The sequence below is a fragment of the Danaus plexippus genome, chromosome 8 (assembly GCF_018135715.1).
Source record: "Danaus plexippus chromosome 8, MEX_DaPlex, whole genome shotgun sequence".
In the NCBI taxonomy this organism is placed as follows: domain Eukaryota; kingdom Metazoa; phylum Arthropoda; class Insecta; order Lepidoptera; family Nymphalidae; genus Danaus; species Danaus plexippus.
In genome coordinates, this window is record NC_083542.1 from 4,414,862 (window position 1) to 4,438,818 (window position 23,957).

Consider the following 23,957-nt stretch of genomic DNA (forward strand, 5'->3'; position numbering starts at 1 on the left):
AATAATAACTTGGATGCGATAGATAGCTATTTAATTTCCATCGGATTTTAACTAAATTCGACTATTTTCGTGTTCTTACAAACAAAGTATTTTCTAACTATATACGAATGCAACTTGTTTATTTCCGAATAAAATATGAATTCAGGTCAGAAACCGACAAAACGTAGTTACGCAAATTGCCAAGATTATAAAGTTTATTCAGAGGTTGCGTCTGACAGAAAATAATGGAAGACGCATAGCGTTAATAATTGGGTATTACGGTCATTTGAGTTGTATTTATAATTGATATTATTATTCTTAAACACAATCTATTGTTTTATTCTTTATCAGTTACATTAAAATAAAAAAATAAAATTAAAAAATAATGTTTTTTTAAATGCTACACCATTGAGTTTTAGTCTCGTAAGGACAGACGTAAAGGATTCGTTTGATGTGTAGCAATCAAGGCAGAGCGAGCTCAATCATTTAAGCTGTACGTGCATTGAAATTTTTCTAGCAACGCTTACAGTTTTGTGATGAAAGGTAATCAGGTAATCAGGTAATCACGAGAATATCATACCATGTGACGGATGTGACGGAGAGTGATGATGAGACATATCAGTGACGCTATATCAAACAATTCCTACTAAATCCCATTGTACAGACGATCAAACAAATTGAGTTCATATCCTTTCAGAGGTTATGGGATTTGGAGCATTTTGTGAGCATAGGATTTGCCATAAAACATACATTTCCTGAAGCCATGAAGAACTTCATTTTCCTGTTCGCCAGACCACAGCGGAGAACAATACTCCTTATTGATACAATTTTGTGCTTTGTAAAAATCTTTAGGCCTTATAATTTGTCTTTGTGTCATAATAATTTAAACCAAGGTATTATTGTTTTTTTTTTTATATTCGTTGATAACAAAGAAATATTAAATGTAATTTTTGATCTCAATCAGATTACTAAAGAATTTGCGAGCGTATCGGAGACTTTGTACAAAATATTTCGTACTATGACATCGTTCACTAGTTTTGTAAGTGTACATGCAATAAATTTCAATACAACAATATATACAAACAAAAAAATTCTTAACAAAAATTTAAAGAAAATAATTAAAACTAATTTAATCTATAAATCTTTGTACTCGACATACATATGTGATACTTTTTTTAACTATGCTTTAAGTATGTAGATTCTAATGCCAATATTTTTTCTAGGTTACACGCGAGAACTCAACTATAATGCTTTCACGTTTTATACATGCGTCTTCGTTACTTCTTATGCTGAAATAGAAAAATGTTTTTTATCGTGACTGACTGACCTACTGGCTGCGACAAATTCGAATAGTGTTATATTTTCTCCACGATTTATTCAAAATTATATTATAATTCGTTTAATTAATAAAAAAAGTTGACTTTGGCAAAATATACAACATTCCTGTGTGAATGAAGCCATAGCATAAAAGAAAAAGAATTTCACGAATTTAATAAAGAAATATTAACCAATCTAACAATCAGTAAACATAACATTCGAAAATAATTTGATTTTATTTTTTTCTTTAATATCAATTACCTGTCTATTATTTATACAATAATACGAATAATGTTTCAAAAATAAAACTGATTACATGCTTATCGACTTGAAACTAATTTGTATTTGCAAGTGATGTTTGTTTAACTCAATTCATTTTAATGAAATAAAATGTTAATTTATAACAAATATATGAATGTTTGGTGTGTTAAATATGTCATTATAAACACATATTATAATACTATATTATATTGAAACTGCTGTATTGCTCTGTCTTCCCTCGGCTGTTAACCCCGACCGGCTCTCAATCGATCGATAGCAACGCAATTCTATCCCGCTATAAAAACATTTGTTGCTTTCATCCCAAAGGTTTAATTTGCTTGCTTTATTAGAATCCGTTGCATAATATTATTTTTATTGTCACAGTGGCTAAGTGGCGTCAACATTATTCAAACTCTTTAAGCTGAATGATCTTCGTTTTGTTTAAAGGATTCCAGTAAGCATGTACATATGTTGAAATTTGTATGAAGACATGTTTAATATTAAAATTAAAATTGACTGTGCGTATTATAATGATAATATCTATATATTTTAAATCATAAAAGAAAGATTTACATTTTATTGAAACATATAACATGTTTTAAAAATACTTTCTATGCTAAGGGTAAAATTGACGTCATTTGGAGGGTTATATGATATAACATAAGTTATACATTTATAACCAAAGTAACATTTAGAACAGAAATACAAAAAAATATGTACAATACTTATATAAAGAAGTTGTTCTCTCTGATATAAATAATAAAATAGCTCCCGGCAAAGACTCTACAATCAGTTTGAGCGTTTTCAACTTACGTTAATAATTCAGACAAAAACTTGTCTTATACTTTTCAGTACTATGTGTATAATATAGATTATATTATAAGTAAGACTTTTCCTATTAAACTTCTTCACAAACTTAAAATCTCCGTCTAGCACAATGACTATATCTTAATAAAAATCTCAGCGAGTGCTTTCAAGCGAAGCCTTGCTCCGGTATCAGTGGCCTTGCTGAAACATTATTTGTCAGTGTCAGAAGTTGACATTGAGCGTCGTAGCACCATAGCGGTTTATAACTACAAGCTTGTAGAAGTGCTACGAGAGCTACGAGAGCTACGAGAGCTAAGTCCTATTTAGTCTATATAGATATATATTTTAATGAAAGAAGGCTTAATTATGTCTTATTAAAATTATAAGATAATTATATGATATTTATAATTTTTTATCCGAACTTTGTTATTATTTACAGTGTATTCTTTGATACCTCACGTGTAGGTGTCATGTAATACGCTTAGTTTGAAAAACCTTTTGAAATTTAAACAACATCGAGAGAATTTATGTTACGAGATAATGGCAAATGAATATTGATGGGTTGTCGTATTGAACGTTGATAAATGATTATTATTTTCTGTTTCGCGAAACAATGCCCTTAAAAAATATTATTTCACAGAGATACATTCTAATGTACGTTTTAATATATCGGTATAACGCGCAAAATCTCTGGTAAAATAATTAAGAATTCTCATTAGCGTCAAAAATACTTTTTTTTTTAAATATTATAATGATTATTTGGAAGTTTAATTAAAACTAATATTTTCGGATGTACTACGCGTTATTTTTATTATTTTAAAACCACGTACTCCCGACGTTTCGGTTACTTTGCAGCAACCGTGATCATCTAAACGTCGTGCAAAGTAACTGAAACGTCACGAGTATGTAGTTTAAAAATAATAATAAAAAAAACCGCGTGGCAGATTAAAAAACCTTAGTTTCATTTAAATGAATACTCGCGAAAACCTTAGATATCATTATCTGGAAGCTTCTAGAATTTACTTTCTTTTTTTTATGACTACATGAAAAATATATATATGTATGCTTAATATAGTTTGATTTGATATATTTCAAAAGTTTTCCCCCGGTTTTCCAGGATTTGCGTTCATACTAATCCAATATCAAAAACCATTGTCTGGATTCCAAATGCACATTCGTTACCTCTGGTTCCAGCTTATGAAGAGCATGTGATGTGGTCTGTGATGTTATTTGGCGCTGGTAGTCGCATCACGTTCAGAACATTCGCGTGGTTTCAGTCTCTTCCCTGATTTATATACCTAATTTGTTACGTGATATTACCTATTTCATGTGACGATCCAAGGAAATGTAATGAATCGGAAAGTTAATACTCCTAACTAATAATATTTTATGAATACTGCATGTTTAAATTGATTAATTATAATTAAAATAATTTGAAAGGACACACATTCCGAAGTCATACGTTGGTTGCAGTGATCCACTGTAACCTCTCTGAGTATCGTTGTGAAAAGTCTTTGTGTCATGAAATATGGGGTCGGAAATAAAAATGGCCGCGAAGGGGTCACGACCCCTGTTGGGATAACAATGAGAAATATTGCTTCCGCAAATAAGCCACTCGAATTACATTAACCTACATAGAATTTAATTTTTATCGCGGATGAATAATAACTTTGTACTTAAATTTTAACTTTTATATAAAATATGTATAGACATATAACATAAGACCGATATTTATATGATTAATGATGTAAGTAATTTAGTATTTAGCGTAGTTAAATTATTAAGTTAATGCTTCGTTCACATGAACGAGGTCAAAACGTAAAGTTCAATAACCGATTAGTCTCAACTAAATACTTTTTGTTTAAAGGATCTATATCGTAAACCTATTTCTATATAGATCAATTTTTATACGAACAAATCATAACACGGCGCTTATAAAAATGATAGCTTCTTAAAACTTTAGCAACTCTATATTAAATCTAGATATCACGATTTTTTTATAATAGGGTTTATCAAATAAAACATAAATTTAGTCGTGGTGGCCGGGAGGTTAAAGGCCCGCCTCTCATAAGTGAGGGCGCGGGTTCGAAACCTGGCAAACCTGGCCAGCACCACCAATGTGAACTTTTCGGGGAGTCATATGTACTTTCTAAGAGTATTTAGACTCCAATGACGGACGGTAAAGGAAAACATCGTGAGGAAACCTGGTCTTATAATTTCAAATTATAAGATTGAAATCGCCAACCCGTCTTGAGCAAGCGTGATTAATGCTCTAACCTTCTCCATGTGAGAAGATGCCTTTGCTCAGCTGTAGGCTCCGATAGGCTGATGATGATGATCAGCCATGATGATGATGATTATGATCAGTATATTGACGCTATTTTATATCCAAACAGCTATCATTGCTACAATTATTTTATTTAAAGTACCTAAGGGTACTACAAAATATCTTTTAACGACAACATACTTAAAATGACTTTGTCATATTTTTGACATTTTTCTTATTCTGTTAGCTTGACATTTTCGCCTCCAAGTTACAATCTAACCTTTATTTATGTCTGAAAAATTTAAAAACTTTTTAATTTATTTGATTTATCTTTAATTTTTTTTAATGTATCAAAGAAATTCAGATTATTAGGTATAGAATTGATATTACAAGATTTTAGACGACAAATATTGACCAACGCTTATCTTATCAATTCAAAGCATGAATTATATACAAATATTCTTATATTCCAAAGTATATTAAATGCTACCTGAGTAGCGAGTTCATCCGCTTGGAAAATATATATTTTTTATTTATTTACACAAATAAAAATTATTTAATCTCAAATATAAATAGACTTAGAAGTAGTAGCCTTCTTATCGCATTAATAAAAGGATAGTGAAAATCCAGTCATTGGTCCAATCGTTTCAAGATTAGCCAGAACAAACAGATATATGAAAATTTTAATTTACTTTAACGCAAATATAAGAATATGTAATACTGTTTCTAATATATAGAATTCTTATATCACAAACACGTAACAAATTTTCTAAAACACAAAAGCATTGTTTCTCGTTATTTCAAGAGCCGAGACAGCGTGGTATCGATATGGCTTAGACTATAAAATATATCAAGGCGGGAACATAAAAGTTCGTCCTAATATATTTACCGTGAAGGTTCATGAATGTAGATTTAAAAATTTATTTAAACCGTTTTTAAACTCCTGTAGCTATAATGAAAGAGGAACGTAAAATAATACTGCCAAGGTTTTATTATAATCAACATTTAACTGGTGTTATAATTATTTTTAAATACAGACAAATTTGTGAACGAATGTGCTGTTAGTCGATGTAACTCTCGTGTAAAAATAAAACTTTGAACGAAACCGTTTTATATTTTTAGTATATTGTTATTGAAGTTTATTCCTTTGGCAAAATTTATACTTGGTTAGCTATGAAATAGGCTGAGCGTCAACATGATTGGCACGTATAATGGGTGTGTGCCATTTGCAGTTGACTGACATCGCTTGCATCTGTTCGCAATACCGCCATATTTGTACATTAAACCACCATATTATGTATTATATTCACACGACAAAATAAACTGGGAGATTAAATAACATTATGGAATCATTAGCAACCACATAATAGAGATTTCATAGATATACTGGAATTAATTATTTTTTTATATAATAGTAATGTACTTAATGATTTCAATTCTTTCACGCTATCTACTCAAACTTTTAATCGCTTATTTCTCGTTAGAATCCTCACCTTAATATCCATAGATAATAAATAAATAAAAAAAAAGTACTTATAAATTTTACTTGCTTTGATTAATAACACTGTTAGTAGTTTTATTACAAGTCAAATAATTTATGTAAATAAGATTATGACAATGAAAAACTACGTTCTGCAAAAATGTATTTAAATAAGAAACAGATAAACAAAAGCATGTTCATTCATTAATAATATAAAAATAACAACAAATAAATTTACTAACTCGTCTTGTTAATTAGTTTAGTCTAGTTGTAGTACAACGATAGTTACCAGGACTTGAAGAACATTGACAGCTGGCAAGTTCATTATAAACTTTAAATATGTGTTAACATATGTATATACGTTTTCGTAAATACAGCTAATTGTTGCTAAGATCATACTAATTTGATAAGATCCTTACGAATCTCAATGTCTTGTTGGAACGCTCCGTTCATTCATAACTCTAAGCTATCTAACTTTATCACGGATTCAAATCCGACATTACCATAAAATATTACGAGATTGTCCATGACTTACCGTCGTTTGACCTTCCGTTAGCAATGATTAGCACTTGCCTTGAAAATGTGTCCTTGTCATGCTTGGCTCTGTAAAATGTATGTTACGTTATATACGATTTTCATAAAACTACGACAAAGCTAAAAAGTAGGGTTATGTTTTTTAACTCTCATACTTGATTATAGTTAACGAAGCATCCTAATTTTTTTATTTATACAAAGAGTTTAATTGTGCACATTCGCAAATTAATCTGTTTAAAAACGATTTTAACATAATATGTTACGTTTAAAAGGAATTCAAAATGATAAATGGCCATGAGACAAGCGTTCTAAATTATCAAATTAAGGCGGCACGGACAATACTAAGAAGTGGATTTGTTTGAATTATATTCACATTTTATCTCTCAACAACAACCGTTTGCTAAATAACAAGAAACGTTCTAGCATCTGATGAGAAATATAAATAAGCTTATATAATAATTTTTATAGTTACAGTAACATTATATATAATTATATGCATAAAAATAAATCTGGGCTTAATATTCTTTTGTAAGTTAATAGACACGGATTGAATATAGCAATCCGATGAAACACTCGTAAGCATTAAGCCATCGGAGTTGTAACATTTCCTTTACGTGACCTAACCTCAATTCCTTTTGCGGGGACGGTAAACGGGCTACTATAGCCAACGAGACGGAAAAGGGGAGCCATTTCAGGGGCTAAGTCCTAAATCTAATAGTAAATAATGCCGAGACACAACCATATTCAACCTGATTGCATTATGTCATGAAAACATTACAAATGAAATATACCTGAGTCATTTAAATGGAAACGTATTGGGAATTATATCGTAAAAAATAAAATCGTGTTCTCATTATCAAATATCCTGGTATAGTATATAATTTGTTAGGCCGATAATGCTATTATGTTATATTATTAAAATTGCTCATACATATATATATATATATATATATATATATATATATATATTCCATGTAGTATTCGGATGATTGTTCATTGAAATTCCCGACATAACGTGTTCCATTTAACATTATTCTGACATATTTTCACAGTTGATTGAACAAAGGCACTCCGAACAATCGGCTCATATCATTGGATGAGTATAACTGACACGATCGTTTTAAGATTATTACGGAGTGCCTGTAATCTCAATTCTTGTTACATTTGACATATTGTTTAAATCAAGTGAGTTATGGAGTCTATGGTTTAAACGTACGTTTTTACGTCGCCATGCAACTAAAAATATTCCATCGGATTGTCGGTATTTAACTGAAATTTATTGTTAGGAATTATAACGCTGATCATTAAATCTTAACGTTGTTATTGTAAAACGAATGCTATGTTTAATATTTAATCATGCTGAATTCTACCCAATTCTTTCCATTGTAACCACGATATGATTTTCATTGAGACAAGCAATAGACCTCAAAAGAAAATTAGGGCCCTGTAAACATGTAAAAAGGTTTTACTCTAGTAATATTTTCAACGCATTATTTTTAATTTAATAAACAGAAATTATTGAGGATCGAGTCATTAAAAGCTATCGACCATTAATACCGCTGGTTGAAAATATATAAATATATGAATACTAATACAAACATTTCCAACGATTATAAAACGATTCAATAATGAAGCTTCTCATTTACATAATTAGATTTAAAATCGCATGCATAGTGCTACACAAATTAAGATCAATACTAATTGCGCCGGCACTCCGGCAATCTACACAGAGCTATTAACATGTAAATTTTAACTGGTTGGGTTATCGCGAAGATATATACTCTCGGATTGTAACAAGACAGACAATAAAAATGTCACGCAAGGGTCATTTAATTTGAAGTGCCCAAGAGCAGAGGAAAAGACCGCCAACCGATGAAAAATAAAGTTATTCCATCATCAGAGATAAACACGTATTTTATAGTCATGACAAACAAGAAGTTGTTACATTGCAAGATATAATTTAATACGTCCTTGGGAAGTTTAGACAATTTGTAACAGGAGGGCGGCACCCACACTCCATCACTACATAATGTGAGCCGCAAACAAATGAACCTGATGTATTGCTTTATGTTACATACGCAACAATTATTTAGTTATAATTAAACAAGTTTTTCCCCGGGGTTTACCCGCAACCGACGTGTGAACAAAAATTATTCAAGTTTTCACAAGAATTCGTTTAAGTTCATACCAAAATTGTATACCAATCGCTTCAGTATTTTCGATCGCTACTATTGTTATTCTTATGGTATTATTATTGTTATTGTTATGATTATATCTATAGAATCCTATCTTGATAATTTTACGATTGGATAATTCTGAAAACGTTTACATAATTTGCAAAATGCTGGAATATAATCACTTTCAACAAATTTAAATCTCATTCCAATCAAGTATTATTTATTTTCAACAAATGTCAGCAAACAGCTAAAGTTAAGTCCACGTAAAGGAAATGTAATCTGAAGGAAACTCTACAAACGATCTCTTAATTTCCTCTCAGATTTATAGGGCTTTTGTTACAGTTTTCCTTTAATTAAATTTTGTTATTCATCTATAAAGACATTGATCTCGATATTTCTTTCAGGTTTTTATATAATATCGGGTTTGTTCGTGTAAATGGTTTTGCTAATTTTTTTTTTATTTGTGCTATAAGCTTCATTAATTTTAAGTGGCTTTTCGCATACAGTTCGGTCTTTTTACTTCGTTTTTTCTGTTGATTCTTATTCTTACTCTTTTGTGCTACGAGCTTTTTCCTCTCATTTCACTAATCTAAATTAAATGTTATTGACGTTTTAATTTAAATCATTCAATACAAATTTAATAATATACTTATGGTTTTAATAAGTTAATTTATCTTTTATTCCTTAGAAGTGTCTGAGTTATGTGTTCTGATAAATATTTTAAAATACAGGAAATACCTTTTCACACTCATACGAATGTGTATTCCTCTCCATAATGTATTCTAGGCTATTTTTAATTATTAAATGTTACCAAACACAGTTAAGATAACCTAATTATTTGGAAGCGTCTTCGACGATGTTATGTCAGCAATGGAAGCGCACACGTTAAATTGACTAATTACTTTAGAAACATAAACTCAATCAAGTTATGCTCCGACCATCCATTTATTCATTAAGGTGTGACTTGTTTGAGGAACTAATTACAATCTGTGGCGTCTAAGTGTACAGTATAATCTTCTATTCAACCTCCTTTGATTACAACCTTTTTTAAAATTATTTGTTCTGAATTTTATGTGAATAAGTGAAATCTTATACACATATTCTTTTTAATCCGTAATTTGGCATGAAAGAAAATTGTATGACAATATTTTTTTTACTCCAGTTTGAATATTTTATTCAATTTTTTTTTTTGTTATAACCTGTTCATGGAACAAATAAATAGCTATTTATATTATTAGCGCAAGTATAAATAAATTTTGATAGCAGCCAAAAAGCTAATTAAGTATAATATACATACATTAAATAACGATCGTCCGACAATTTAATATATAGAGATGTTTATCTGTGTTAATACAGCGAGTAGTCTGATTCGAATCGATGTCTGTGAGGCGTAAGTAATGTTAATACACAACACTACACACAAACCTCACCGCAGATTTCAATTAGTGGTTACAAATTATTTAATATTACATTTTGAACTAATTGTATTGAAATTTTTTTATCATTAAGCTTACACAAATTAGATTGAACCTTAGCTGTAAATTGTGGTATAATATTAAATTTTTTAAATTAATTGTGCATCTGTTACAAAATATTAATCGTTATTTATTTCTTGCAGAGCCGGTGGTCATTGAAGGAGAGTACACGGTGTATGTGGGCACATGGACAGAATGTAGTACTGGCGACGGAGATCAAGCTAAGTCTTTCGACAGGTAAATATATAATTACAGGTTTTTATTTAAATAACAATGTCCTACAGACATATTCGTAGTTAAATTTTCAATTGAAAATTAAAGTTGTCCTCAAACGATTACAATGTAACTCGTCGACAACTTTAAACGTCATCTATGAAAGTCTGGCGGCACAGTTATTTTTACAACGTTTTATTCAACTCACAATGCATGCATGTTTATTTGAGTGAAATTTTGCGAATAAGATTTTGACCAGACACCTTCAAGCGTTCATTTAAACCGAAGTCTTTAACAGATTTAAATGACATTTTGTTTAGCAATTGGATGAGAATACATAGTAACTTTGTAGTGTCATTCTTAGTCCAACATGGAGGTGTACTCATAATCTCGGGCTAGTTATTTTTGATGCACCCTTATAATACGCGGATCAAATTAAATGACTCGCTGAGAATATACGAAATAAGTCCAATTATATTTAATGTGATTTGTACTATATACAATTTTGTTTATCTACACAATTAAATTTGAGGACAACCTTTAACGTACATTGTTAATGTTCGATGTTTTAAAGGTTCCGTTATAGCGCATTCAAATAAAATTTTGGTTTCTAAAAAGGAGTTTTTAACTTTTAATTTATTTAAATCTCCCAGACGAGGGGATCAAATAAATGAGTTCACAGAAAACAAAAATTAATTCCTTAACTCTGAAACTAATAAGTCCTAACAATTGTTTTAATGAACTTCCACGGTAATCCATGTGAAGTGATACTAAACCCAAATAAGTAATAATTCTAAGCGAGATTTTTATAGGCGATCTAAATTTGATCTTAACATTTAAAAATTGAAATTACTTAATAAAAAATAGAATGGTTATCAAAGCCACATTGTGTCTTTTTTATATAGTTATAGGTCGTTATAGTTATTAATTTTTACAAAATCACAGAATTCATCAAGCGAACTCAGTCAGGAGCATTGCACAGAAATATGTATCTGAATTAACTCTCAATTATTCCCATCATTTATTAACAGTAGAGTATACAATTATAAGTTATCTCAACTCACTATTTCTTGTAGATATAACGCTCGTCTGGAATCCGATTCTCTGGTGCACACTCCACGTCTGGGACTTCAGAGACGTCAAGTGCAATGTCGGAGAAAAGATGGCAGATTTGTAGAAGCTCTGTGAGTGTTTAACAAAGAGAAAAATAAATTATTTCAATTCAAATAAATTCTATATTGCTCAATGTACATTGTTTGTTATTGTTTTTGTATGGATATTCTACTACTAGTTAAAATGCATATAATCTGTGATGTATAGTGTTCTTAGCTTAACCTTGCAAAGTCTACCGAACCGATTAAATCATATTAAGCTACTGCAATAACACAGACATTTATATTGAGTTTCAGACACGAAGATATTATAGCTTCATAATAATATTTTAACAAAAAAGAATATAAAAGTGATTATTACTTTATAATTATACTTTCCGCATGAGATAATGAACTTATTGGTTCTGTCATTCTAATGGCTTTATTTATGACTATCTCACCACTCGGAAGCCAAACTATCAAACTTTACCATTCGAAGTTCAGCCCCATGGATGGTTAAAGTTTTAAGTGAACCGTCCCTTCTGAGAAAACAAATATCCCAGTTTTATCGCAATAAAGCTTAGTTATTCCAAAGAGGTGTTGAAGTAGAATATCTATCAGTTATAAGATATACAGTGAGTGAATGTGTTGATATATTTAAACCCACGCTGTTAAGATTACAAAGATGTCTCAGAGAATATGTGTAAATGTTTAAAATTCACGTGAACGCTTACTAAACAGGTAAGCACGTCCCTCTCTTGCATTTTAAGTGACATTTCTCCTGAAGTATCCTCGCCGAGGGATATTGATTGATTGCCACTTCTATCCCTTTTTCATAGCACTATTACGAACAACGTTGTATTTTGTAAGAGATGATCTCATTCTGAGCACAATGTTTAAACAGATGTAATTGTGAAATTCAGTCTCGATTCATTTTAGCTATACTTTTCATGTATATTATTACACATATACTTTTAAAAGACTTATATTCACTTTGACGCCTTTGTGCAAAGAAACCTTCTCGTTTCTTTATTTTATTCACCATCATGTTCTATGAGAATTAATTAAACGCTCTACTATTTCAACTTATTGTCTGTATTCTATCAACATGAGTACTGGTTACTACAACGTATTAAAGATTTAAGAAGTAAAAAATATTATTATGGAACCGGATATCACGGTTGCTGTAAAGGAATCGAGACGTTGTGATTATTTACATATAAAATTTAAAAAAACGCAAAGTATCCGTAAAACTGAGTTTTATTCATAATAGATTTCTTAGATATGTACTATTTCTAGGTACTGCGGGATTGCCATAGCAAACATCGGCACAACTCGCGTGTGCGTGATGCGTGAGGACTGTTCCTTGGCTGAGTGGTTGCCATGGCGACCAAGATCTGATGGAGCTCTAGTAAGAACAAGACGTTTACGAAGACTGTCACAAGGTCAGTGTATTTACAGCAAGAAAAATTATTCTTAAATATTCAATAATCTTTTAGTACACTATTTGCGAGTACATTTTGACTTAAAGCAAATAAATTGATGGTACTGTTTAAGTTTATTGGAAAATAAAACCATTTTCACATAACAATACATTTTTAATCATCAATTTTTCCTGCTGATGGCGCAAAAATAATATCAACAAAACGAAAATGCTTTAATTTTATTTACTTTGCTCGATTCTGCTCAGAAGCGGAATCAAAACTAATATTATTCATAGGCATTTATTTGAATAACCTCATAAAGTGAAATACATCCATATCCCATATATTCTGTACAAGATGTCAATGAGTTAATGAATGAAGTAAGCTGTAGACCGCGTTCCTGGAAACGATAAGACACGATGTCACATAATAAAACTGAAAAATACGATGAAACAGAAGAAAACTAAAAATAATTGGGTCATTCCAACCATTCATTAAGTCTAGATAAATCTTTTAAAATTCTTATCTTAATTAGTTTACGCTCTATTTCTGGGGGAGTGAAAAATAAAAGATAATTTTAACCGTTATCCAAAAACTAAGAGGTTGTAAGTTCGATCCACACATTTTTTATGGTTTGTGTATTATCTTAAAAATTTTATATAAACCTACTTGGTTATTGTAAAATTTATATTATAAAATGTTATTTAGGACACCAAAAAGAGAAAATCCAGGCAATAACTATACAAACTGAGACACTCCAACATCCCGATGTTTGTCAAATAAAGCTTTCCGAGAATACGCTTATTTATTTATGTATAGCGATGTTTTCCCAAATCGTATTCTTCGGAAATACAGCAAACAGTTAAATAATATTAACAGTCAGATATATCTTGAATATCATTCAGTCATATATAATATAATCATTATTGTTTTCCTGTATATGATAACAGCAATACGTAATTAAGTTAGTTTACAATAAGCTAAATCACATAGAGCCAGCTTTAGTACATTTATAGTCAACGTTCTTGCCTTCATAACCAGAATATTCTCATCACAACCAAAAACATCCACATGCAATCCCAGCTAAGATCCTAGATCCATTTTCTAGAGTATAAGTTTCAAATCAGATATACGAGTATATAAAATCCGGTATATTCTGCAGTCTATGAAAATAAGAGCAGCATCAAAAGTGAAGCAAAATATCAATATATATACTACAAAGTTCCTTCCCATCTCATCACTATGCAATTGCAATTTCACAGATACGAAATAGAAAAATAGTCCCACTTTAAATAATATTATTAAAATATTAAACAATAGAGATGAACTTAATTACGTTGGATATTATGTTTTTAAATATTTTAATCATGGAATCAATTAGAACCCTTTTTCACTAATGGATAGGTGAAAACTATCGATATTCTATTTAAGTCGTTACTAGAACTCGTAGCTAAACTAGAATAGACGGATTCATAAATTTTAAAAGCAATATCAACCTTCTATACGCCAAAGATGTTTAAATCGTTTTTTTCTGGTCGCTCATTGTAAGACTCAACTGTACTCGAGGAAGTCGACTCAAGATTGAGTTACAGATGCTTTTTGAAAGAAGATTGCATTTCCTCGATACAGTAGTTTCAAACCCCGCGTACATTATTAAATTTTTTGAATATTTCGTTATACTTTTTTATATCATCATTTTAACAATCCGAAAAAAATTGTTTAGGTAAAAAAAAATTCCTGATGAAGTCCTGCTTTGCGTTGAAAGACATACTTCGTAATTACAACAGTTTAAAACAGCTATATCATATATGCATATAATGCACGTAGCAATATTCCAATGTCGCAATTTATAAAATGTCTTTTAATGAGTTGATATTCTTTTAAGTTATGAAAATCTAATTCATTGCGTTGCACCAATATCTTTATTTTGAAGGCGGAGGCAAAGAATGCGACGTGGTTGAAGAAGTACGACCTACTGTTTTGGAGACTACGGCACATTGGACTCCGGGTCCTTGGGGACCATGCCGTGTTGCTGTGGAACAAGCGGCCACTGCTGCACCAAGTTAGATATAAACATTATTGTATATCGTTATAATATAGTCGCATATTTGTTTATTATTTAACCTACATCAAACCACATGCATTTCAATCCCATTCAAGTTATTAGTTCATTGATTGGCATTTTATTACAAAATAATTCATTTATCACCTGGAGAAAATCATTTTTATAAAGTCCCTCTAAAAACTTACGGCTCGAATAGCATGTATATGTTGATATGTTTAATCGTTACCACATTTTTATCAATTATTAGATTAAAAAATAATTATTAATTCTTCCTCTCACTGTTTTGGACACACTGATTGTATGAAAGCTGACTTTGTTTTATTATATGACTTTGTGGTAATATTGATCAAAAAATGCAATCAATCAGCTGATGATGACGATGACGCGGATGACAATGACGCGATTTACGACGAGGATGACGAGAGTGACGAAAGCGAGCAGTCAAGCTGTGGGGGCGGAGTGCAGCGACGTGCTGCGACCTGCGTCCGGGCAGACGGGCGAGCGTTGCACGACGCGCAGTGTGCTCATGCAGTTATGCCCACACTCGTGCAACCTTGCGAGGTTATTTGAACAACCTATATTTTTTATGGACATAGCAGAAAACAATATGAAGTCTAAATGTAGTCAACTGAATACATAAAATGTATAGAAATTCATTCTCGAAATATTACCACCCCTTTAGAGAAAAAAGATCAATACCTTTTATTAATTGCATAAAATGGCTAGCGTGTTATTTTTTACCCTTAAAAAACTGCTGAAACAACAACTTTAAAATTTTCCGTGAGTATTATGCTTTTTACGTGATTCTTATAAACCGTGATTGTTATTTGAGTTGATAAAACCAGATTTGAAGTGCAATAGATGCTGAATAGATAAATGAAATGAAATTCATCGTCACTATAAAATATAGATTTTTTTTAAATTAAAAATGTAAATGATTTGTTCTCGACCAATTGAATTATTTTTACTATGAATAAAGTGTTTGAATACTTATAATTTTCTTAGGTACCTTGCCCACGTGATTGTGAAGTTGGAGAATGGAGTGAATGGGGTGCCTGTCAGCCTACTGACGGATGTCCTCTTTACCCAGTACAACAACTCACAACTACTGGTAGGAAACTATAGTGACCACAATGCATATGTCTTTGGGAGATATAAAATGTTTGTACAATAATAGCAAAAAAAAGTAGTAAAAAAGAAAAATAAAAATTTAAATAATGGGTCATTGCTTAACTGTGAACTTTAATTAAAACATTAAATTTGGTTAAAAACATCACTAATCACGAAGTTAAAAATTTTACAAAAGCTTCGAAAATTTTATACTCTCCTCAATATATTTTCTTCCTCTAAGAAAGCGGATCAAAAATAATCTTTTATCATAAACAAATTTGCAAAGAACGTGTTCAAACCTGAGAGCTACGGCAGGTGCCGTAGACACTAGACGCTAGACCTGTAAACACTACGGAGAATAGAATGCACAAGTAACAAAAATACTATGTATAGGGTACAGCGTACGTCGTCGAAGAGTAACAGCAGCAGCATCCGGTGGAGGGGCGCCATGTCCTCCTCTAGAAGAAAAACGCACTTGCACTACACCAAGATGTGCTGCGTGGAAAGCACTGCCGTGGGGCCCCTGTGTATTGACTCAACCCCATACTAGTTGCGGACCAGGCCGACGTACCAGAGAACTTAGATGCATGGGACACGATGGAGTAAGTATATTGAAAAGACTATTACGTATGTAGCTCATAGTATACTCGATGTTGCCCACAAAATAATTTGCAAACAACAAACAAAACGCGAATATCAAATTATATTATTTAAAAGTGTCATGCAATTAAACATATGAAAACCGACCGCTCTTGAGGAAAAAGCCCGGACCTTTTCAGCTGTTTGTATTGTTATTCGTTCATAAACACTTTTTCTCCGACATGGAACTAAAAAGGACGTCGTAGGTCGAATTTGTCAGAAAAGCTATAATATTACTCTTCCTATCTCATCTAGAAGGAAGCTCAACGAGCGTGGTGTAACACTGGCGCTCCACCACGCAGTGAACGATGTCGTATCGCTTGTCCGGGAGACTGTGTAGTGTCTGCATGGGCGGAGTGGTCACCTTGTTCAGCGAGTTGCGTCGCCCCCGGACATGCACGACCCACGCGTACTAGACGCAGACATATACTTGCCCACGCTGCACCAAGTAAGATTCTTTGGGTCATAACACAGAACAATATATATATACTTAATCCCTCACGCTAACAAAGTATCACTTTTAAAAGGAAATTCTTACAGCCTTATGTCATCGCTATAAATAAATCAAAGTTTATGGTTCTCTCTATAATAAATAGATGAATATATTTGATATCATTTTACTCTATATATGTATTTATTAGATGGCTGGCCCTGCCCATCTGAAGACCAACTGATTCAAAACGAGACATGCAACACCCACGCTTGTGCCACTTATTCCTGGCTTGCAACGCCTTGGGGACCTTGTGAGCGTCGCCGGCAAGATTTCATACCGGCTACCAATTACACAGATCTTCTGGTACCTATTAAAAAGTCTTTATTGTGTTTGGTTTCCTATTCAAACTAATAGTACAGACTACACATCTCTATGTTCTAAGTGCAAAAAGAATAACAATGTGTTTTCTCAGAAGATTTGCGTTCCAATCCTGTGGTATGCAACTCCTTTCCTGATCCTAAATTTTTTAGGCAATATAGCATGTTCTGTGCACGTCTTTTGCTTCTTATCATGTCGTTATAAAATTTTTATTCTCATCGTCTCTCCTATACTACCATTCAACCTGTCTTTTACCTCTTTTACTTTGGCTCTATTTCTTTTCTTTCCTTTCCCCTGTTTCTTTACAGTTATTTCGACACAAGAACGTTATGATATGATCATATGAATTCATGACGAAATCTATCTTACAATCTTATCTTCTCTGCTTATGATATATACATATGTTCATAACAATATAATCGATTTTAAATTTCTACCAAACTTGTAACTTTAACACTGTTCGTATTTATTTTTCTTCATTTTATTTAGGTTAATAGAATTTACATTACAAATTGTACTAACAATATCCTATTGCAGGATAATGAACCGTTCAATGAAAGCGATGACGAAGAACCTTGTATTGAAGAAGGTGAAATGAGCAGAGACGTTATGTGTGTTCAGAATAATGCTGACGTTGTCAGAGAAGCTCTGTGAGTTACATTACTTACTACAATATCTATATCAATGTAGGTTTTTAATAAAAATGAAAATTATTAAAATACAATAATATGACAGTAGAATATTTCTGTCTATGAAAAAAAATCTCATAAATTATTTTTATTTAATATCATAATCGCTTTACTCATCTTGTAATAGATGTGCTCCATTACGTCGCCCAGCGTCCCGTCGGGCGTGTACTGTAAGATGTCGTCGAGGTTGCAGGGTTGAAGCTTGGATGCCCTGGTCTCCATGTCCTGATACTTGTGGTAAACTTTTATACATAGACTTATCATATACACGCTCTTAACTGCATTCCATTAATTTAAAAGACACGTAATACTACATTACTAGATCTTTATATATATATATAATTGTGTATATGCCTCTAGACCCTGGTAAGCAGGTCCGCGTTCGCACCGTCCGAGGTGGTCCGAACTGCGGTCCGTTGCAGGAGACACGCGACTGTCCCGTTTCGAGGTCGTGTCGTTCCCGTGAGGCTGTCTGGGTCGCCGGGGAGTGGAGTACCTGTAGATTACCGCCAGGACAACGCTGTGGAGTTGGCTATAGGATTAGAAGTAAGTTCACATGATCTCAATACCACCTTTGGAGAAACCAACTTGAATAATCATACTTTATGATTTTTGTATAAAATATTTGTTATATTTAAATATTCTATAGGTCATAAAAACAAACACACTATTTTCATAAAGGAATAGAAATCAGCATATTATGTGTTCGATCACTTCAATCGCATGAAATAGAGACTAAATTCCCACGTCTCAAATAAACTTTTTCAGTTTTGAAGTACTTTTTTTATCGAATTTTGCGAAGTATCTTTGAAAGCCTTACTAATGTGTAAGGTATCTGGTGCGGCTCGGACTCTCACCGCGTCGAGGCCGGCGCATGTGCTGGTGCCCGGGTGCCGCCCGCTGCAGCAGCCTGCAGCGTCACATGCGACACCATCGTACCACTCACTTGTGATATCATATGTTCAGATCCCCTAAAGTTAGTGAAACTCAGATATAAACTTATTTTGCATTTTTTATGACGAAAAACTTCTATAAATCTTCAGTAATTAAAAAAACTTAAGTGCTTAGTTCTGATTATTTAATGTAATATGCACAGCACCAAAATTGTCTGCCAAAATCATTGATGGTAATAGGGAATGTGAAAAAGATTTTCGTAAGCTTAAACGTGATATGAAACAAAATTAGTTGGGTATTTATTGTTTACAAATATATTTACTAATATTCTGAGATTATAAATATTAAAAAAAATACTGTGTAATATATTGTAGATGTAGACAAAGGTCTGTGAATGTTTTAGATACTTGGATGCCTCTGACCCCGACGTACCCTCATGCGTCTGCAAGAATGTCTCATTGGAACTGTTACCCGCTGATTCAGACTGTATTCTTCCACCTGGGTGATTATTACTAAAACAATACAAAAACTAAAGCTTAATTTACTGAGTGCAATATTTTAAAAATATATTTATAATTGATGGTTTAGAATTGAATGCGGTGAAGGGAGATCACTGCGGGCAGCTCGTTGTTTAGTTGGAAGACGTGATGTACCCATGGATGTTTGTAGAAAATACCATCCCCTTACAGGTAGGAATTATTCTTCAATCAAATAATGATATAAACCAGTTTTTTTTCGCCCTTTAAACATGATTCTGATTTCTTATGTGTTTCATAATCAAAATACTTGTAAATTCAGGAGATTTCTTCATGATGAAATTTCCTATGAATAGTTGCTAAACCAATCAGTCATTCTTCTTATTCTAGGAAATGGATAAACCATGAGGATAGTATTTTGTTAGTAGGACTTGATAATATTTCTAGGACCACGTCGCGTTCGTGAAGCAGCAACAGACGGCTTCACATATGATGAGGAATTCACATCTTTATTACGCGGTGCATGTAGCGTGCGGTGTGCGAGGGACTGTGCGGTCGGGGCGTGGGCTGCCTGGGGACCGTGTGCTGCTGAGCCGGGTTCCAGAGCTGCTTTCAGGTTCCGCACCAGGTATATGGCTGTTATCTTATTAAATGTCTCCCGTCTCTTGACTGGACAGTGATAATTACGCGTGCTATATTTAAATTAATTATTTCTATATGATATTTTGTTTGGGGATGTTCTAGGAGTGTTCTGATATTGTAGATCTCCTTAGGCTGGAGTAACCGCTTGACATCAGGCGAGCCGTAAACTTCTTTGCCATGTTAAATTTTAAATGTTTTGATATAAATGATAAATAAAACGTGGTCTCATATAGGGAAGTAATAGAGGAAGGTTCGGCTGGTGGTCGTGAATGTGGCGCCACATTGCAGCGCTCTACGTGCGTTGTGACTGAGCCACGATGGATACTGGGCGAGTGGTCTGTGTGCGCTCCGAGACGAGCTCTGTGTGGACGAGCCATTATCAATAGGACTGTTATGTAAGTCCAATAGAACGAAATTTCACGACTGCCAATTATTACAAGGATAGTAATTTAGTTCCAATTTTGTCTATTACGAAAATTACTTCTAAATTAATTAATCCAAAATTTCATACAAAATATATAACCATAAACAATAATTGCAACCCCTTTGGCATTGTCACTATTAAAGTCATTCTGCGACACTTGTAGGTGCATAGATGCGGATGGGAATAAATTGGAGGACACACAGTGTGAGGCGGCCGGCGCTGGTCCTGCGCCCTCTCGCGATGCGACATGTCGGGCTCCGTGCCCTTCTGACTGTGTTGTCAGCTCTTGGTCAGACTGGAGTCCATGTGAACAGGTACATAAATACAACGATCATTAAATCTGCGAACTGTAACTATAAAAAAATATTTTGGTTTGTTTATTTATTTAGGAATGAGAGAAGTGATCATTGATTATAACATATTAAAAATACACAAAACACGAACAGGCTTTTTAATACAAGAAATTTGACATCTATAAATGTGATTCTCTAGTTTTCATATAATTCGCATTATATAATTCGAGTTATATGAAAATTAAGATAAATATTCATACAAACGTATGAAGATTTAATCTAAAACACGTTTCATTAACAAACCAAACTCCTGAATTCGGTACTTGGTAAAAATGAGCGACTACACTTCTTTGTAGATGGTACTCCTATAGACTGCGACATATAATGTAATACTTGTAAATAATAATATTCTAAAATGTGTATGAAAGTAATTTTTATGATCAGACGAAATGGGGCGGTCGTCGTGATAGGACTCGTGTGGTTCTCCGCGCGGCTGCTGAGGGCGGGACTGCCTGCCCTCACCTGGTGGCTGCGGAGCCTTGTTCACCACACGCCTACTCCTGGCACGTGGCACCCTGGGATGACTGTCAACCGCTGGGTATGGAATATTGTTCCCTACAACGTTAAAATTCTAATAAAATGAATTCATAATACATATATATATATGTACATATAATGTTTTTTTTAAGGAGTTTATCTTTTTACGGATATCGTTTTGAAATTACTAAATTTAATCAAAATATTATATTTTTTCTGACTGGATACAGAGTTTTATTGAAATTTATTTCATAAAACAACGTAAATTTGTATGTATGTACGGAAGCCTTTATATGCATAATAATGAATGCTGATTAAAAAAGAAGAACGTAAATGTTTGAGAAAAAGTCTAAAATTTGGTTACTAACACAAATAAACTTTTTATTTCTTTTCATAATATTTTATCAGCTAAAATATATATTTATTCAAAAATCCTTAGGTGGGTCTCCGTGTGGGGAAGGAACAAAAAGAAGAGCTGTACGTTGCCTTCGCAGCGATGGTGTTTTCGTAAATGATTCATTCTGTCCGGTAAGAGCTGGAAATTAAATCATTTCAGAGTAATTTATTTTTTTGACAATATATTGTAGAATTAAATCAACGACATAACTTCTCTCGTAGCTTGTACGCTACGTTCGTAATTATAAAGCTACATTCGTAGCTGGTATACTACGATCGTAGCTTTATGCTACGAAGCTACAATATTGCTTTACAATTAATTGAAAAACAATATTAGAACGCAACGGCATCCGAGGCTCGGGAGTCATGGTGCTACGTTCCATGTGGCGTAGACTGTGAGGTTGGAGAGTGGGGACCTTGGGACGCCTCCGCCTGCTCCTGTGGGGACGCAGTCACAGCACGCCACATGAGACGGATACGGTATATGATCTTGTATATTTAAAAAATAAAGTATAAATTCAAAGATTGCCATCTTGAAAATAAACTTAAACCAATAACATTTAGATGAACTATAATCTCAAAGTGAAATACCTACTTTCTATTATTTAAGTCATATTTTGGTAATCATTTTAAAATACATCAAACTTTTCAAGTTTATTGATTCTGCATCCCTTCTATTTGTTAAATATAATGTGATAAATCTTTTTCTAGTCAACACTTGACGGCGGCTGTATGGCCGGGTCGCGCGTGCCCTCCCACTGAGCAACGAGCTCCCTGCCCGCGAGAACCATGCTTGAGACTCGTCGCTAGACCGCTATTAGGATGTCATGTACAAGTCAGTGTTTAGATATTTAGTAATACTTTTAATAAGCAAAAAGATATTCTTCTAAATTTAACACTAAACAGTAGAAGTGATTTCTTAATCTGAAAGAATATAGTTTCCGATTAAATAATTTTAAAATTCATACAACATTGCAATAATTAATTTTAAATTTGTATTTTTAATTCAGTCGTTTTGGAAAATCATAAATTTTGTTCACAGCACAAAAAAAAATCTCTTATATTTATAAAGTATAATTGTTTCTAATATAAATAAGGACTTCTTGTGTAAATCTAAATAAAATTTCATTCAGACGTCATCAGGAGAAGAAGCTGATAATGCATGCGGATGGGGAGTGAAGTTATCTCATGCAAGATGTGAACTGACTAGCATCAACGATGAACCGTCATCAGGAGCCTTCTTACAACCCTGGAGATGTGCCTCCGCTCTACCGGGACGCATCGTTACACCGCCAATGCATCATCAGGTTTAAAACTTAACGACCTATCGTCACAATTATTGTCTTGAAAGCGTAATATTTTAGTTTGTTACGGGGTCCAGTTTCAAGGTTATGCAAATATTTGTACATATTTATAATGCACTCAATAACGCAAATGCTTTGATTCTAGTGATCTCGTTTGCCTCTGAGTATAAAAAGGCGACCAGTTTCAAATACTTTATTTCTCCAAAGTCGTTTTCAATAGTCTTCTGAACTTCTTTATATGGTTTTTAATTGGACTAAGTATACTATGAGCGAGATTTGTATAGGAGGACGAGGAGTGTGAAGTCGAGTGTGGATGCCAGGAATCTGAGCTGGGGCAGCCGGGTCCGTGGGGCGCTTGGGGCGGCTGCCGTGGTGGGGCACGTTCGAGGACACGTACACTACTGGTACCACCCCGAAGAGCCTGCAGAACATCCTCCAGGTGGACAAATTGACTTACATAGTGTTCGCATGAAAAGTATCTAACTAACATTAATTTATTTAAATTTACTGTTGAATTTAAGTTTTAAATATATATAAAAAACATAGGTTTTATAAAATTCTTCACCTATATACCGTCTTACCATAACAATCAAATATATCACCAGGGTCTCAACACACAGACAGCATGTAACTTTCTCTATCATTCATTCAAA

General features: G+C 32.9%; 1 protein-coding gene across 1 annotated transcript in view; it reads left to right on the forward strand.

Moving 5' to 3' along the window:
- Nucleotides 1-23,957, forward strand: part of LOC116771513 (thrombospondin type-1 domain-containing protein 7A-like) — a 48,133-nt gene that overhangs the window by 21,251 nt on the left and 2,925 nt on the right. Inside the window, exons 3-26 of the mRNA XM_032663387.2 lie at nt 10,440-10,533; nt 11,586-11,693; nt 12,900-13,045; nt 14,958-15,086; nt 15,457-15,650; nt 16,095-16,200; nt 16,593-16,801; nt 17,094-17,286; nt 17,480-17,634; nt 18,187-18,299; nt 18,466-18,575; nt 18,699-18,884; nt 19,170-19,314; nt 19,636-19,734; nt 19,821-19,921; nt 20,156-20,336; nt 20,584-20,745; nt 20,938-21,088; nt 21,512-21,665; nt 22,044-22,132; nt 22,338-22,480; nt 22,712-22,835; nt 23,134-23,307; nt 23,589-23,743. Of these exons, the coding sequence (XP_032519278.2) occupies nt 10,440-10,533; nt 11,586-11,693; nt 12,900-13,045; nt 14,958-15,086; nt 15,457-15,650; nt 16,095-16,200; nt 16,593-16,801; nt 17,094-17,286; nt 17,480-17,634; nt 18,187-18,299; nt 18,466-18,575; nt 18,699-18,884; nt 19,170-19,314; nt 19,636-19,734; nt 19,821-19,921; nt 20,156-20,336; nt 20,584-20,745; nt 20,938-21,088; nt 21,512-21,665; nt 22,044-22,132; nt 22,338-22,480; nt 22,712-22,835; nt 23,134-23,307; nt 23,589-23,743 (3,421 nt within the window). The remainder of the gene's footprint in view (nt 1-10,439; nt 10,534-11,585; nt 11,694-12,899; nt 13,046-14,957; nt 15,087-15,456; nt 15,651-16,094; nt 16,201-16,592; nt 16,802-17,093; nt 17,287-17,479; nt 17,635-18,186; nt 18,300-18,465; nt 18,576-18,698; nt 18,885-19,169; nt 19,315-19,635; nt 19,735-19,820; nt 19,922-20,155; nt 20,337-20,583; nt 20,746-20,937; nt 21,089-21,511; nt 21,666-22,043; nt 22,133-22,337; nt 22,481-22,711; nt 22,836-23,133; nt 23,308-23,588; nt 23,744-23,957) is intronic.